Here is an 18,801-nt window from a genome sequence, read left to right as displayed (position 1 = left end):
AGGGGATAGGGATACATGATGTTTACGCCCAAATGAGAAACCTGACGTCAGCATCGTGCAGCAGGAAACTGAACTCATCACTCGAGATGTCCTTCTTCCATCTGTTGAGGGTCCATTGCCGAGATTCCTTGGCCCATGCGTTGTTTGCGTTGCCGAGGCGTCATCATGGGTACCCTTTTTGGTCTCCGGCTGTGGAATCCCAGGCGAAGCAAGATATGGAAGATTGTGAAGGTGGAAATGGGTCGAACTTCCCCGATGTTACACTGACGGGTGAGCTTTGTAAATGTTCACGTCGTTGAGGAGATACCAGTCGTGACACCAGACTATCATCTCTAGGATCAACCACGCATTGCTAACCAATGTAAGCCCTTCTGCTGGATGTCTGTTCATGGTTAATCCTGTCCTGATACATCTTTGATACAGCAGTACGGAAGCAACCAACAAGTGCGGCCGTTTCCAAAATACTGGCACCTGCCCTCCTGGTCCCAACTATCTGCCGCAGTCAACTATCTGCCGCTTACGTCGCCACGTCTCATTATTCGAACGTTTATTGATTCCGTAGAGAGGATAGGTGTGCCGATTTATAGTAGTCTCACGTAGCGTTGATATCACGTGGTACTTCGTTATCGTGCCGAATATGTAAATCACGGAGTATTCCTAATGCAAAGCTAACTCTGTATATTGTTTTTATTTGACCCCCATGTACGAAAGGTAAACCCACAATTAAATCTAATTTTATTAATTTTTATATATATGTTGGCATTAGTTTTGTAATGTAGTTGCAAGCAAATTACAAAAAGATCCATTTTGATTTCCTTCAAGGATTTCAAAGGAGATCGATTATACTAATTTTCTTCAAAAGAACAACAACAACAAAAAAAAAAAAACGATTCCCAGAAATGTTTCATTGGAAAACTAGTCTCGAAATAAAAATATTTGAATGCCTTTATGCTATCTACTCTAATAGTATAACTACTCAGATAAAATCCATATGAAATTCGAATCGAATTCTCACACGTACTTGATTATTGACTATATTTATGTTCTCCTGTGCACTTGAGTATTGTATTATGTACTTCAGGCCACACAGTATTACTATTGTAACGCTGTGTGACCTGAGGTGACAACATGGTCACTACAGGTCACAATGTTTTTTATGTAACTTTTATCAGTTAAAGTTTCGGAAAACTACATGACCTTAGAACTGAAGATGAGGAATTTTTGTGTATATTTTCATCAACCAATGTGGTTTCGCATTGCCTGATGAATTTCATTTTTCACTTGAAGACAACCACAAAGTACTGCATTCGGTAAACTGTCTTTCGATTACCTGTTTTGGATGAAGTTTCATGGAACCACTCTAAACATTTGCTTAAGAGAACACACACGAAACAAATAAGGTTTTGTCTTTTATATTCATTTGAGATTTCATAGAACAATTGCAGATATAGCTGCAAAGTTCTTGAGCTTTCACTACTCTGAACTTCTAAGCAGAGTAGTGAAATATTCTAACGTCAATACTGTAAGTTTCAATTGGTAAATTTAACTGTCGAATGAAGCTTACATTTTGAAGAGAAATTAACATAAACTTGACAAAAAGAGAATAAATAAAATTTCGAGGAATGTTTATTTTCGCTTGATGTAGAGAAATACTAGTGCACCTTCATGATTTTGGAGGGACTTTTCCTGACTACATTTGGTATTTTATCGTAATATGCTCAAAACCACTTCCTGAAATACAATGCCTGCATTTCAGGGGTCACTAAGTTCGAGAAGATAATCATTCTGTTTTCATACATGTGCTGCTTCTGTCGATGTTATTTTGAATTATCTTTCTATTTATATTCTACGTTAAAGCATCAGCTGCCAAAGCAACCGATGCTTTAATGTAGAATGTTGTCTATTAATTAGATGTGCTCTTCCGTCCGTTTCATGTTATTGTGGAACAAAAACTCAGTGTCTAGAAAGCAACAAACTTGTCACCTCTTCTGTAGGGGGACTGGATATCATTTAAAAGAAAAACCTTATAAAGGATTCTTACATTCTGGATAATAGAAGAATAGAGGTTTTATGAAGAAAAGGATATCAGATGATCTAGAAATTTCTAATTTTTCTGTGTTGCGCAGTTATTACATATATGAAATATTCAAGAAATATTCATGACATTTTATGTCACTTATAATTACAAATTATAAAAATTCTATAAATATTAATATTATTTCATTTTGTAATTTTCATAGGTGGCCAAAAGTTGCACTTTCTATAAATGGAACTCTAATTGCTGTTTCGGTAATCGCTTCGGGTTTGGTAACCTATATATATGATCTGCCACCAATACTATTAATGACATATATTGATTTCCAGTAAGTACTTTCAGAAATAAATCATAGTGCAAAATTATTTAATAACAGGAAATGGAAATATATCTGCACTTGACTAAAAGAGAATAATCAATTATTTTTATTATTAAAATAATAATTCTTTATATATATTTGCATGGCACAGTACGATTTCTCAGTCTTTTTTAATTCTCTTTGTAACGAAAGAAAAAAAAAACGGAAAAGGAAAAACAAAACAAAACAAATGAAATTGAAATGTATGATGCCAAAAAATCTTAAAATGGTGCTTAATCGCTACTTCAATTCAACTGCCGATTCAATTGATCAGTTATAATCAGCAGCAGGTTAGATTACCTTTTACTTACAGTTTAGTTACTATTTGACAGTAATTGCAAGAGTATTTTGCGTAGCATTATCATGTCAAACAACTGATTTAATTGCAGTTTGTCATCATTAGTGTAAGCTAATTTTATTTATTTAAAAAAATGTTTGTGTCATTTAGCATCTATGAGTAACAGAACAAAAAATTTTGTTTAAATTCTGCCGTCGGGGTGAACTTTTCATCAGCGTCCCGAAAGAGAACTGACAAATTCCTGACATTTGCTAAATTCACTTCTCATGATGAAATATAACAACTTACTACAGTACTAAATCTATGTAATAATAATAAACAAAACTGAATGGTAACAATTAAATATCTAACTATTACCCAACAACTGAATTAATATTCGGTAGAAATCATTCGAATACCTCGTGTACAAGTTATTTTCCAGGCAAATTCTTTTCTCAAATAGATGTTGGAAAATTCATGTAAAAAAATTAAATTTTCACTAATACTGGGTGACAGTGAAAAACCACGTGGAAATGCAATGCATTAAAGGAAGAGAATGCTTGAAAAATTACCGTTGTTTAATCAATGATTCGGCTACATGTTTTGGCTATATGGTTTGGTCAAAATGTATGGCGATTGAAGTACTGAGAAGATATTTACACTTTCTGTTAAGAAGTTCTTCTGTAAGTAGTAGATTCCTTTGGAAGCTTATTTTGGCTTTTGAATTTATATAGTTTTATGTATTTGCATGTCATTTTACTCATGCTGTTCTGTCACTGTAAACAATGATATTTTATTCTTATATCAACTTTTTATTATACAACTTTAACATGATATCGCTGTTCATTTTTCACTCTTATGATTACCCTATTCCCAATATCTATTATTTTTTTTTCAAGTATTTTATTTTTTCAGTAACACTTTCTCAATATATTTTCTCTCTGGTAATTTTCCATGTCTGGTTATTGATGACTACAATTATTTAATATGCCGATTGAACGACTCTAACATATCAATAAAATAATATTTAGTAGACATGTCACATTTAAACGACGTCATTAGAAGGCGTCAGTTCGACCGATGCTATGTGAACAGACTCCTTACCAACCTTTCGGTTATAATGTTCAAAAGTATGTCTAACCCTGTTAACAAATTTGTTTGCTCTTGTGAAGGAGATTCAAGATGATCGGATGCTTACTTCAAATACATATTGACATTTTGATAAATTTATGAAAGTCAAATGATGATTTCTTAAAGAAACATTTCCTTTCAGATATTTTCTCGATTTTTTTTCCAAGACTTACGTCCTTCCATACGTTCACCTTGGCGCTTACTGTGTCGGTATTTTTTTGGGTTATTTCTTGGCAACAAGACCTAAAGTCACCGTAAAGCCTGTAAGTATATGAGATTTTTCATATAAGAAAGTGCAATAAATATACCTTCAGATATAGATTTGCTCTTAGAAATTAAAAACTTAAGTTTAAGGAGATTGAAATTAAAGAAATTAAACACTCGTCCAGGGTAATAAGTAAAATTGCAAAAATATCAGTTTCATAAAACATCTGATAGTAATAATATCTGTCAATCATACCTGAATTATATTAACAATGAGTGTCTTATAATCACGATTATCACGTCGAATGATCAGAATAATATTTTGGTAAATGAAACACAAATCTGTGTCTGAGCCATCATCATCAACAACCATTATCAATCCACTGCTGGATGAAGGACTTTCCAAGATGACTCCAAAATTGTCTGTTAATGACTTCCTTCCCCAGATCACTTCTGTAAATCTAAAGGTGTCGTCAACAGACTGATTTTGATCTGCGTTTTGTTTTCCATTCTAGTACTTCTATTATAAATCGTTGATCTTGTCTTCAAACAATATGCCCAGCCCATTGGCACTTCAGATGTTTCGCTCTTTCTATGATGTCAGATGTTAGATACTTTAGTTTGATTTGTTTACCACGAATTCCTTTTCAGATCCAGTCCTCTGATACCAAGCATACCGCTTTCCATACTGAATTGTGTTATTCTTCAGTTTTGAAATTCCTTTGCATTTAATGTCCATCTTTCACAGCTGTATGTCAATATTAGAAGAGAACACTGGTTAAAAACTTTCCTCTTCAGGCATAGTAATTGCTTTTGAATACTGACTGTAATTTTCCAAATGTTTTCCACCCTAGCATTGTACTTATAACTTCTTTCATGACATTTTGATCCATTTATATTCGTTGTCCTAAGTATATGTAATGATCCATGTGTTCAATTTCATCATGATTAATTTTTATTATTTGTGGTTGCACGTAACTATTGAACATAGAGTCTTCTTTAGATTTATCTTTAAGACAGTTGTTTTGCTAGACGTTCACGGATTCGTGTCTGTAATGTAATGTGCAATTGAAGTAAAGATAACTATGTTGTCTGTAAAGCCTAAATAACATAAATATTTTCCGTTTATCCATAGACTTTTTTTCTTCCGATTCAAAAAATGTGAATATTTTTTAAGCATGCAGTGAATAGTTTGGGGAATGTTGTGTGATCATGCCCTATTCCTCTCTGTATTGCCACCTTGAGTTTATTTCCGTCATTAAAATGAATTATTGCTGTAGCATTGGTGTATGCTGATTTGATGTTTTTTTTTTTTTTTTTTGCATATAGCTCCTCCACTTGTTGACTCATATATTGCATAAGATATTCAATTAAACCAAGGCATAATGGTAGTTGGTATTCGTTACGCCGTTCAACAATCTGTTGTGCAACTTGAATATGGTATATTTCATTAAAGCCACTTCGAATCCCTGCCTGTTCCTTTGATTGTGCAAGGTCTAGATTTGCACAGAGCCAATGAGCCAAAGCAGTTTTGGCTCTGATTTTTTTATTGTACAAATCAGTATGTTTGGTTTTATTCGATCGGCTATCATCTTGATTCATTTTTCCTCGTTTCTTCATACGCTAGTTTCTTTGTTCAGAAATTATCTCTTTTTTCTGTTATGCGGTAACAGCTATATCAAGTGAGCATTGCAAAATGTTCTGGGTAATAAAGTCATTATTTTCTGATGAATCACAAAATTTTTAGTTCATACGGGATCATTTCCTATGTTTTTATTTGTATTTAAGAAGGAATTCATGATGTACAGATTTGCTTTTTCTGCAAATAGACTTGCTCCTGTATCATCTCTCGTGCTATATCCAAAATTTCCCATTGCACTCTTATCTGATTGTTGTGTAATATTCTCGCATTAGTCTCCCATTAAAAGTTTGAAATGCGGTTTTCCTTTGTTGCAAAATTGGGATATATCGTGATAGAAGTCTTCAATTTCTTCATCACGTGACTTAACTTTTGAGACAGCAATACTTGATCCGATATACTGTCAAATTATTTTATGCTGTTCTTCATTCGTTTTTATTAAACATGAATCCATCTCTACTGATTCTTTATTTTGCCCTATATAGTACAGTATGTCTCGTTTTTAATTGAAGAATTAAAAAACTTAAAACAAAATTAAAAAAAAAGACCTTCACCTTTAAGTCTAACTTCACAGAATCCAAAAATATCCTATTTTATTCGCTTTAGCTCTTCAGTCAATTCTATTCTATTTCCACTTTCATTCAGAGTCCTACTGTTTAAAGTTCCCAGGTCTAGTTTCTAAAAGAAGCGTGACTCGAGTAACTGAGTATTCTTAGCACCCTCCGAATTATGGTTTAACTATCTGCTGTCTTTGGCAGTAACAATCTGGCCTGAGGAGAATTTGGAAATGAGGGTTTGAGCATCGTTTGAGCCTGTTGTCAGTCTCGGTTCTGAATGTTTTGTTTTGATTCGTGTTCCAGTCGTTGTCTGCAACTCCACATTTAACGTGTCGGCCGACGAATGGCGGTTTTTACATACTATCCTTCGTAGTGCCGTAAGCTCACGTTTGCAGAGTGTGGTGGATCGTCCACTGGGGGTAGCACTTGCAGTTGATTTGCTAGGCTTTCATCTCAGTATGGTATCACTGATTATTGACCTGGGTTGGTTCAATTTGTCAACAATTTGCTGAACAGTTAGGCTTGCAACATGGCGTCTTTTCACAAAGCTTCTTTCAGACTCAGTCAGTTCCCTTCTCTCAGCCACATCCCACGGACACAGATGCATTAACTTGGAAGCGTCATATTCCTCCAATTTATACACGTGACTCGTAACATAGCCCGATGTACCTTACCCAAGGCGTAGAGCTTGTTACTGTAATTGGTGAAATTCACTTTAAAATGTTCCTCATATACTGGATGGATTTTGACAGGTCTACATAACAAATGACACACATAATTCAGACTGTGCGATACGAATATTTTCTTAATTTCCATAGAATGATATAATTATATTATAATGTATGTTTTTGTTCCTTTTGAAGCTTTTATCGATATAAAAATAGACTAACAATTCACTCTTTACCTACAGCGTTTACTGTGGATTGGATGGGCTATTGCTATAATTACAAATATGAGTATTTTATATGGAGCTTATGAGTGGAATAAAGGGAAACCACCTGGTGTTTTAGAGTCAGCATTCTACGCAGCATTCAGCAGGACATCCTGGTCATTAGGAGTTGCGTGGGTTGTCTTTGCTTGTTCATATGGATATGGTGGTAAGTTAATCCACATTAATGTACATATACAGTTTTTACCTGTTGCATTATTTTTACTAAGTCAATATTTCATATGGAAACTGAGGTCAGGTGAAAATGTGAGTATGCTTTCCTATTAAACAGTGTAACCATTATTGCCATTTGATCAATAGCCTTTAATGTGCGATACGAACTCCATAAATAGGTTTTAATTTTGAAAATAATAAAGTGAAAAAAAAAAACCAATAGGCAAAATAAATTGAGAAATATTTCATTTTGTAATGAGAGTAAAGAGTGATTTTCTATATTGGGGAAAATATTAATAAACAACAAATAGCAGCCATTCATTAGTTTTAAAGTTGTGAAGAGAACGAACAAAAGAGAAACTTTTATTTAAAATTTTCTTCCGAATGCTATAAGCAGTCGGTGCTGTTTTTGGGACGTAACGGCAAGGAGTACCAGCAGCTTTATGAATAGTGATACATGATACCTGGATGCTGTAAATTTTCGAAACTACATATTTTTTGCACATGTACCTCATATACATATAAGCGAAGTAATTTAATGAAATTTACAATTTTAATGACGTCTCTTTTTAATATTTGTATACAAAACTGGTTTTATATTTGTCATATAAAATGCTTATCAAAATTATAGTAAACATTTTACATAAGTTTATACTTAATAAACTTTGTGCTGTACACTTCAAGGCCATTATCACACTGTGAAGTAAAAATATTCCGCACCTATTGTTTGACACACACACACACACACACACACACACACACACACACACACACACACACACACACACACACACACACACACACACACACACACACACACACACACACACACACACACACACACACACACACACACACACACACACACACACCAGGGAACAAACTTCCGTTTCGTATTTTGTTTTGCTTTCTCTTGAAAATCATACAGTTCATAGGTTTTAGAAATTCCTTTCTCAAGCAACAGACAATTGGGATTTGGATCTTTAAAATACATTGACAACAGACAGTGCATACAAAATTAATTAATTTATCGAATTAATAATTTCTCCAAACGATAATTAGTTCAACCCTAATTCACAGGAAAAAAAAAACTTAAGGGGAAAAATCACCAATTCTGTTCTACGAATTCTTTTAATAATTTTTAATAATTTCCGACATAATTATATGGTTCTTGACAATTTTAGCAAATGTTTTGTTCTGGTTTCAATATTGTTCTATAATGTACATATTATGCTCAGAGATTAATTCAGTGATGACCTGTAATATAACTCCGTTGATTGTTGTCATGTGATCGAACGTTCTAATCTCAGGTAAGATGTAAAAATAATCATTTAGTCAATTTGATTGAAAATACGCTTCGCTTCTTATATATTCTTTCATATGTTATTTTCTTGTGAAATTATCAATGTAACGGAAATTCTAATTCATAATGAAGCCCAGCAGTAATATTTCTCTTTATTTTGTGAAATGCTATTCTGCATTCCAATCTTGTAAAAAGCAGAACCATTATATTTTTACAGTCAGCGTTTAGGATATCTCCAATTCAGAAATATTTCCGCTTTAAAGCAGATGAAACTTCAGCTTTTAAAACGATTTTTTCAGTCCATGATCATGCAATCATGCAAAAACTTTCAAGTGAAACAATGAGAAAGATGCAAATTTCCTTTGACATTTGTGTTTTCTTCACGAAAATACTCCCACACTGTTAAGAGCTTCTCCTTTATCTTTATTCCTCAGGGACAGATTAAGAATGCCTCTAACCCTAAAACATGAAAGAACTCTGCGCAACTCTTGAAGGTTATATGATCTTTAAGGAGGACAGAGTGAGGCAGGTTGTTCTAAAGAATCCTGATAAAGGGATTGAAAGAAGAGTAAGAAAAACGTGAGAATTGGTTAAGTAAGTTTGGAGCTGGACAATAAAGGGATGTTGACCAAAATCTGCTCGTTTCCTTTGGAAGATAGTGGAGGGATGTTGAAATGACTTTGAAAAGAATGACTTTGAAAGAATTATTGGAATGACTCTGAAGGAAGGATTGCAATTGTCTCTGTGGGATTGTATTGACTCTGTGAGAGAGGGTGGATCATCAGTTAATTTGACTGCCTTCTTCTGAATCGCATCAAGCACTCTTAGCGAGTATTCGCAATAAAAGCTAGGTACATTATGTAAAAAGTAAAGCTGAGTTTGGTTATTATATAGAAATGAGTGGTGCCGTCAGCAGTATATGCAAATGAGCAACGACATAAAAGCAAGCATTTTGGAGTGGTTTTCCATTTCATGTCTACAGTCTGAAGAAGCCATTTTGCTAGGAAAAAAATTCTTCTCGGATATGGCTGCAACACTTCATTTAGCTGCGGATTTCAGGTAGTGGCGAGCCATCGTAAGATTAGAGGCCGGCAAAACTCAGGTGGGGCATCCAGATGATTCCATGTGAGTGGTTCCGCAGATTACAAATTGGAAACACAATTTTAACAGCCAGAAACAGCATCCTAGAGAATCCCTTCGCGTCAGCTACAGGAACATTGGTATCTGCTTTAACTGTGCGCAGGAAGCTTCACGAATAGGTGATCGGCAGTCAGTGTGCCTCTATCCCCACACTACATGAGAGAACGTTTCACATGGAGGCTGACTCTACGTCAACTGGATCTAACACCAATGGGGGTGTTAGATCCAGTATTGTTTACAGAACAGAACAGCATTGTTTACGGAGTCCCGATTTGTTCTACAAAGCGATACCAGGCGTGCTGTATTCTGAAAAGTAACAGAAATATATCATCATCCCTCTAATATCAGTGTCTGAGATGATCTAGGTGGACGTATTGCTGCTCTCAACCCCGTCTTCAAAACCTTAAGGAAATTAGGAGAGCTTTGAAGAAGCGATGGTTGTTATTACCAGTGGTGGACACCTATGGTAGAGTTGGAGATAACTGTTTGAGGAGGCATCGTTTTGGGTAGACGCACCGACCTGTATGTGCTTCCTAGCAGGCAACCTATAGAGACGAGAATCTGGACCTCTGTTTTTCTCTCGATGCGGTGCAATAAGGGAGACATTTATCCTACAAGATGATGATACTCATCCTCATCGGAAAGACTCGAGCTTCAGAAACTTTCGGGCTGGCTAGCCAGGTTCCTGACTTTATTCCTATTGAGCATGTCTGAGATGATCTAGGTAGACGTATTGCTGCTCTCATCCCTGTCCTCAAAACCTTGAGGAAATTAGTAGAGCTTTAAACAAGCGATTTTTGGGTACTGTTATAGAATTTTTGGGTACTGTTATAAACAATATAAAATATCGTTGCGAGTGCTGTGAGGTATGAATGCATTCCTCATTGAGGCACTTTGACAAAATTATTTTGGCCTCTTGTTTTTGAGCATTGTCTTCATGTACTCGTTTGTTACTGAATTAAATTATTTGTTTACAGTTTTCGGGTGTTTCTTTCACATCTCATATCATACAGCATTTCACTGAATTCCATAAAAATTCTTCATATAGTTGTGAGTTATCGTTTTTACATCTTTGTTTCTTAATGTAAATGTAAAAATACTCAGACTTTCCGACGCTATTTAATGAGTACCATCGAGATCATCGCCAAGATTGTTGATAAGATATTGTAACAATTATATCCGTTTTCTCCATTAATCAAGAGTTTTATTCAAATATATCTCGGGATCTAAATAGTGATAACAGATTTCAATAAACATGTTCATCATTCCTACTATCATGTGAAGAATGCTTAAATAAATTGAAGAATGTTCTACTGTCAACAACTATCTTTATGATTTCATATGCTTCATTTGAAAATAATTAGAATTCCCCGCCGGATATTGAGTTTCTGTAGTAGCCTCATATTTTACAGAGACAGAATATTTATTGATAGATTTATATTTTTATCTCTGCAGAAATTATAAGCGCAAACATTCGCGCGCACGCGCACCTGTGTGTGTGTGTGTGTGTGTGTGTGTGCGCGCGTGTGCGTGAGCACGCGTGTGCGTGTGCGCGCGTTGCAGGGGGGATGTAATATGCAGTCTTAGTTTCACAATTGCACTGAATGAAGATGAAGAGAAATAATTTGAAAATTTTCAAATAGTCTTCTTATTTTATATTTGAAATGTATATACTGTTGAGTTCTCAAGGTCGGTTTGCCTGCTTTTCGCGATGAAATATCCCAGATAAACTGGGATGTCCACGCCCAAGACCGGCTAACTTGGCTATGGCTGAGAAAGATCCTTAAGCTCCTCACGTCAGCGACGGTAATCGAACCCAGGACACTCCTATCCCAGGCATATGGTTGCCAAGCGCATAGTCACTCGGTTAACTGCGCGGACATGAATATACATATATAATAAAATGTATGTATATATATAGTAATAGTAATAACGACGTGATTTGGATTAAAAACATCCCACAAAAATAAGATAAAAAGTCAAAATATCTTCATTCTTTATATTAATGCACTTTATCGTTTGATAAAATAAGTTTCATTGATTCTTCCTTCGCCAATTTTCATTGCTGTGGTTGTTGATATGAAACTGCGTTGTAAGGCAAGTTTACCTAATTCTCTAGGTTGGGTAAACGCAATTCTCTCCTGGAGTGCATTCGTCCCTCTGAGCAGGCTGACATACATTGCTTATCTCATACATCCGTTCGCTCAAATTGGATTTTTTGGAACCATCAGAGAACAGATTCAGCCCACTCACCTTACAGCAGTAAGTTACATTATTTTAATTATTTTAATTTAAACATAATTATTCTAGTGTATTATTATATTAAGGAAATTAATAAAATAAATCAGTTTGAGTTTTTTAAACTTTTACTTGTTCATACTTTTTCTGAACTTTTGCTTTTAGTTAGTGATAACAGTTTCAGCAATTTTAAAGATAGAAATATGATTCCGTCGGTCGTGAAATTAAATTTGCCTACAAGATTGACTTTTTTGCGATCAGCAAATGAAAAGATCTGTATTATTCATGCAAACTATTCACATTATATGCATAGGTCAACAGAGATACACGTTATATACATTTGCAATACAGATTTCAAACTTATTCACAAAAGGCGATTTTTCTTCCCAGCCAAATCAAACCTTCAATTAGTTTAAAGGTCGTCACTTTTAGGATATAATATTGATCTCGCATTTAAGGTCATTCGTGGATATCCAAACCTAAGGTGGGATTCAAAATCACAGCCTGTTTGTGGGATTGATTACCACCAAATTAGAGAATACCGCTGACTCTTTTTTCAGGCATGTATTAGTCATTACTAGTGCAATGTTCATACATACGGATGAGTATAAATTTGAGTGGGAAGAAATCACATGAAATTAGAAAAGTTCTAGTTATATATTATTTTAGCTGGTGATATCTTCAGACTAGTTCAGAATACAGGGGATATACAGGGGATCTGAATTAGAAAGTGATCACAGAGTTTTAAACAAGGAAAAAACGTATCTAATATAATACAAGTTTGAATAAGAGTCAAACAACCTTTATTTGCCAAGTGTAACTTACTGGCTGGGTGTTTCAGCCAGTAAGTTATGTGCTGAAGTTGATCAGAAGGATAGAAAAATGATACCTTGAGTGTAGAAGAAAAAAAAAAAGATAGTCGTTCCAGAAAACAAAATGCATATCAAACTTTCCCAGCAGATCACTCAGCAGGTTAAATATCCTCACTTTCTCTTACACTAGTTGTTCTCTCTAACTTAATGCAGAGAATCACCAATATTCAACTTGCATGTAACCTCGAGGGCACTCATAAATGATTACTAATATGTATTCGGCCACTGTGAATCTACGGTGATCAGCTTACGTATATTACCCTTCTCTGGAGAAACTGCGAAAAAGAAAAAAATGACGATTATCAGGTGTTTTTTCTTGATATCTCCAAGACTGTCTGCTGGTTTGGTGCAAAGTCTTATAAGTAGGTTTCCATCATTTGGTCTATTCGCTAACTTCTGAAATTAGAAGAGAGAAATGTCTTCTAACTAAGCAACTAATGCAGGGGCCCCACAAGGCTCTATTCTTACACCCATTCTTACTTCCTTTAATGTATCAGTGATCTGTCCCATTTGTCTGCTAATACACAGTTTTGCCAAAGACAGCGCACTTCACTCTTCTTTCTCGCCAAAACTTGCGCTACACAAATCACCACAATTTACAAAACATCAATTACCCTTAATTCTGATATCCAAACAATTCGTTAACGAGTTCAAATGACTTTGTTTATTTCAGCCAGCGAAACACACTTCTGTTTTATTTCCCCACAAAAATAACCATTTTTATCCATTTTTACTCTTGACAATGTCCGAATCTCTAGACATAAAGATATCAATCTTCATGGGATTAGTCTATCGTCAAAACCTCTCTCGACGTAGGCACAACATAAGTGTTGCTTCTTCTGCATGCAAAAATTAGAACAGTTATTAACCTAATACAAATCACAAATCATCAAAATATTGGATGCTGTTCCATATGTAGAGTAGTGTTCCAACGAACTCCCTATAATACTTAACTCCGGACCCAGAAGAGAGCAGTTAGGTTAATTATTGACCCATCTGTCACAAATTCGCACTGCCCACTGTCACACAGGCGTTCCTCTGCAACGTCTAAATCTATGGCCAAAGTTCATCTGAAGTGATACTAATAATTCCTCCTCTGTCTATTAAATCCATTGAAGCCTGTATAGCAAATACTTAACACGACGTCCCAGTTTAATAGCACACCTACAGAAAAAAATTCTTCTGCTGCTGCTGCTGCTCTCTGCAGCAATCTCTGCTCTTATGTTTCCCAAGGAATAAAATCCATAATTACAAAATGAATGTGAAAAAGTTCCACCTTTTCCATCCACAATGCCAACGTACTACAGGTTGAAAAACCTTCTCCTGAATGAGATTATCATAATAAAAGTAAAAAGGTTTAGCTGTTTATGCATAAATTTTATGGTGACAAATTAGGCAAATTAATAAAAAAAAGATGACCTAGCTATTCTCGTCCACCTTTGGACGCAGGCCATAAAAGATTTAAAGAAAACCATATTATCGCTAGCGATATTTCCTGAACAAGCTTCCATCTTATGGCCTTCTCCTGCTTTCTGTGATTGGATTTCCAGCTTCCTCACTTTTCATGCATTGTGTGTTATGGTTGATGGCTCCCTCGCATCAGATTTCTCCATCAGTGCTGGAATGTCCCAGGATACCGTGCTAGCACCACGCTTTTTCCTTTATATCAACGACTTCATTTCTCTGACTTTACCAACGACAGTACTCTTCATTCCTCTTCCTCATTCGAGAAACTCTGTAGTACTCTAATTTTAAACGCATAAACATCTTCCATAAACACCGATATCCTCAACATTTTCAAATGGAGTTAATAGCACTTCGTAAATTTCAATGCAAAAACTCAAGCCTGGTTTATAACCGGCAAGAAAAATCCTTTCTCAACCCCCTCTTATTTTTGATAATGTTCCAGTTTTCTTTGAAATCAGTTTTCTCCTCTTGGATTGATTGTTACATCCAATATATTCTAGCACATACATATTACTCACATATCCTCCTTAGTCTCTAGAAATTCGGTGTTATTTTCGTTCTGAACATTACTTCTCTTCTCAATCCTAACACTCTATATGTCTCAGTTCCGACAAGCCTTGGAATAGTGTTCCTAAATTTGGAGTGGAGCACCTAAGATCCCCCTGCTAAGAATTCTTAACGATATTAAGAAGAAGGCAATCCGCTTAATAGAGAACCCATCTCTCTCACAGTCCCGTCAGTCACTTTATTATATGCACTCTGTTTCAGCGCTGTGCATTTTCTAAAGGTTCTTTCATGGCATTGCTCCTCTGAATTGACTGCTACTGTTCCTTCACTTTCTTCTAACCATAGAAGAACTTGAGCAGCCACTGTCCACACCATGGGCTCTTCATCTCCAAACACACCGAACTAACTTTTCATCATATTCCTTCATTTAATTCACTTCCATTCTTTGGAACAATCTCTCCCATATTGTTTTACCCACTGAGTGCAACCTCCCGCTCTTTACGAAACTTATCAATAGGCTAAATTTCTACTTAAATTATTTGTCCACACATGGTGTTGTGATGTTATAGGTCTTGTGGCTTTTCATGTATAGGGGCATCATAAAAATATGTAAATGGAGAAAAGACTAAGCAAAGCTAGTATAATGAGAAGTAAAATTAATGAATATGTATGGAGGAAGAGCGAAATCAATCAAATCTCTGAATTGTGTATATTCAGGATAGTGGTGAAACCAATTTAACTTATAAATTTGAGAGTTGAATTAAAAATAAAATAGTAGATCAAAGTCTAGAGAAATGGCTAGCATATGAAAAACAAAGATATGTGGAATATGTTGTTATCCCACATGCATGAACAGGTCAGATAAAGCTTGAAGGGTCGCTAAAGTTAGCAATATTCGAGTTTGATACCTGAATCTCAAGAAAATTCCGAATAAGGATTAGAAAATCTATGGGGATCGATGCTAATAGAAATGTTCTTAAAGACAAAAATAGAGAATTAGAATATTGAAATCCTGATCAACAACCGATTAATTAGGAAGAATGTGATGATAGAAAACTAGTAATATCTCAATTTAGGAACTGGATGACGATAAATCTTAAAATAACTTTAGAATGTTTCTTATTGCAAATGCTCCGCTAAATTGCCTCTTATATAATATGATTGTGTCGTTATAAAACAAGTGGATTCTTTTTAAAACAATTATGTCCTTTAGAAGAATTGTTTTGTTTCTCTTTTCCATGAGTATGATGTATATGAGTTGTGCTAAAACAAATAAACAAATAATTAAATAAATAAAATGCTAAACGTATAATAAAAGTAATGCTTGCTTACATATTTCAGGTGTGGATATTTTTTGGCAATCTTATGACAACATTCGGAACTGCTTACTGTATCTCTATACTTTTGGAATCACCCCTACTTGCTCTTGAGAAGACTATGTTTTGGAAAGAAAGCAAAAATGGTAAGAAAGGAAATACAGAAAATCATCAGGCTCATAATGGCAATATGAATGGGTCAATAGAATTAAAAATGCATAAGATAATAAGTGAAAACTGAAGAATCAATTTATACATGCTGATTTTTAAACAACTGTTTAAATATCAGTTTAAATATTATTGTTATTATTATTATTATTATTATTATTATTATTATTATTATTATTATTATTATTATTATTATTATTATTATTTGACATTCCAAATAAATGTCTGACAATATTTCTGAGACATATCGATACTACTCAACAATTTCATTTTTGCTTGAGTACCTTGAACACGATTTCATTCTTGTAACAAATAAAAGCAAATTTAAATAAAAAATTAATGAAATTCAAATAAATGTTTTTCAAACACTTGGTTGGATATCCTTGAATTAGCTGACAGCATTTAATATTACACTTTTCAGATGTTTTATCCATTGAATGACTATTGTCTCACTTGAAAGATATTTTATCAAGTCTATCATAGAACAACTATTTATTAGTGTCAAATTTTGTTCAATTGGAACAAAATTTGACACTAAATAAGGAACACTTTAACACAAAATAAGAAAACTTGTTTTCTTGGAAACATTCCTAGATAAATATAAAAATATCCATATAATTAGACTTGATTATTCTATCAACAAATATATGGACTTTAGTCATATATTTGTTAATAGAATACCCATATACCCATATATCAAACATCGGTGTAAACGAACATTATATCGAACAGTCCATTATCTATACTTTAGCAGTAAGCTGAGAATGAAAGAAACCTAAACGAATGCAGTAATTGAATCCTTTTTTATTGATCCCATACACGAGGTCGAAGGACCTAAGATACACCAGTGCCTTGTTCAGGGATACGGGTGGGAAGTGAGACCGAAGTTTATTGACGTTTTTTTGAAAAGCTGCAGTTTCTTGCTCTTTGGAAATATTTCATGCGTAAGCTGTTCCAGTGGATGAAAGTAGACGAAACAAAAGAGGAAAATCAAAATCACGTTCCATGTGTTAGCATTTGCACTGTAAAAGGCGTGTTGGGTAGCTGCTGCTTCTGCTCTTGTAGTAACAGGTACAACAGAAAGTGGAGGAATCGTCATAGAAGTACGTTTAGAATAGACAGAACTGAAATGCTGCCTCTCTGAGATAGATATCAAAATGAATCTTATGAGCCGATTTGTTTTTTCTGGGCATTTCTCAGAGATGGATTTTTAGAGAAGATTTAGGTACTTCACCCGAAATATGTGAGCAAATATTCTGAACATGGAAACATTTGATTATTTTGTTAAGAGTTGGTGGGGTGTAAAGTAATATCTGAAGAGAAAGCCAAGTTATCTTGAAGTGAGTAAGCTATTGATGTGATGTTTGCGCCGAAAGAGACTGGATGGAAATGTTAGTCCAAGAAGAGATATCTGATCTTCTCTGGCGCAGTAGTAGACCTGCGCACAGTAGTCCAAGTGAGGTCGTATCCATTCACCTTGTCTAACTTTGCTTTGTAAACAGGCAAAATGACTTTCTTATCTTTACATATCAAGATACCTTTCAGCATTACCATTATTTTCTGAGACGTATTTAGAGACGTATTTACAATTTTTGCTATATGACCCCTGAACTTCAGTTTCAGGTCTACTAAATCTCTAGCCTCATTAGTTTCTTCAAGCATAATCCCGCCAATATAACACGACATTGGATATGTAATCACACCAAACCTCATACCTTCACATTTATTAACATTCAAACGACAGCATTTTCAAAATTCCAGCCTATTCAAATCATTCTGCAAGTACTGCATATCAGAAGCACTCCTGACCATCCCACCTAGGTTTCCATCATCAGAAAATAGCTGTATGTCGCATATAATCCCTGCGCAATGTAATTAATATACACATTGAATAACAATGGACCAATGACTGATCCTTGAGGCACACTACCTTGCATCTTCCAGATTCACACCTCCCATATATGACGTTTTGATATCTGTCAGTCAGCCATCCTGTTATTTATGCCAATGGTTTATAATCCTATCCGATATATTCCAATTTACGCAGTATTCCATGCTGTATTCTGTCAAAAGCCTTAGAAAAATCCAAAGGTGTCATAGTATATCCATTTCCCCTTGTCTAACTCAGTGGTAACATTATTACTGAATGTGAGCAAGTTGCTAAAACATGACATTCCGTTAGTAAATCCATTCTGTTCGTTGCACAGTAGAGATTCTCTCAGCACTTATTTCTGAATGCAAGCCCTAACTAACTTTTCAAAAGTTGGTTAGGGCTTGTATTGAGAAAAAAAAGGTTGGTTATGTCGATAGATGGACACGTGGGTCTTTGCAACAATATTGTGCAATGGGATTACCATATATTGTTTCCATTCCTGCGGAATCTTTTCTGTTCTGAGATTCAAATTATATAGCCTGGTCAAGGGAATAGCTATTTCAGCTGAACACTCTTTTAGCATTCGTGCTGATATCCAGTCAGTTCCTATCGTA

The 18,801-nt window shown here is 34.9% G+C and overlaps 1 protein-coding gene across 1 annotated transcript in view; it reads left to right on the top strand.

Moving 5' to 3' along the window:
• LOC150108675 (O-acyltransferase like protein-like) overlaps positions 1-18,801 on the top strand; it is a 185,422-nt gene that overhangs the window by 29,600 nt on the left and 137,021 nt on the right. The window contains exon 5 of the mRNA XM_090390500.1: positions 2,241-2,363. Within this exon, the coding sequence (XP_090246626.1) occupies positions 2,241-2,363 (123 nt within the window). The remainder of the gene's footprint in view (positions 1-2,240; positions 2,364-18,801) is intronic.

This window comes from Typopeltis vanoorti, chromosome 3, assembly GCF_054136105.1.
Source record: "Typopeltis vanoorti isolate ZY-2024b chromosome 3, IOZ_Tvanoo_1.0, whole genome shotgun sequence".
Classification (NCBI taxonomy): Eukaryota; Metazoa; Arthropoda; class Arachnida; order Uropygi; family Thelyphonidae; genus Typopeltis; species Typopeltis vanoorti.
The sequence above is the reverse complement of the archived record's forward strand: the minus strand, read 5'-3'. Positions and strand labels throughout refer to the sequence as shown.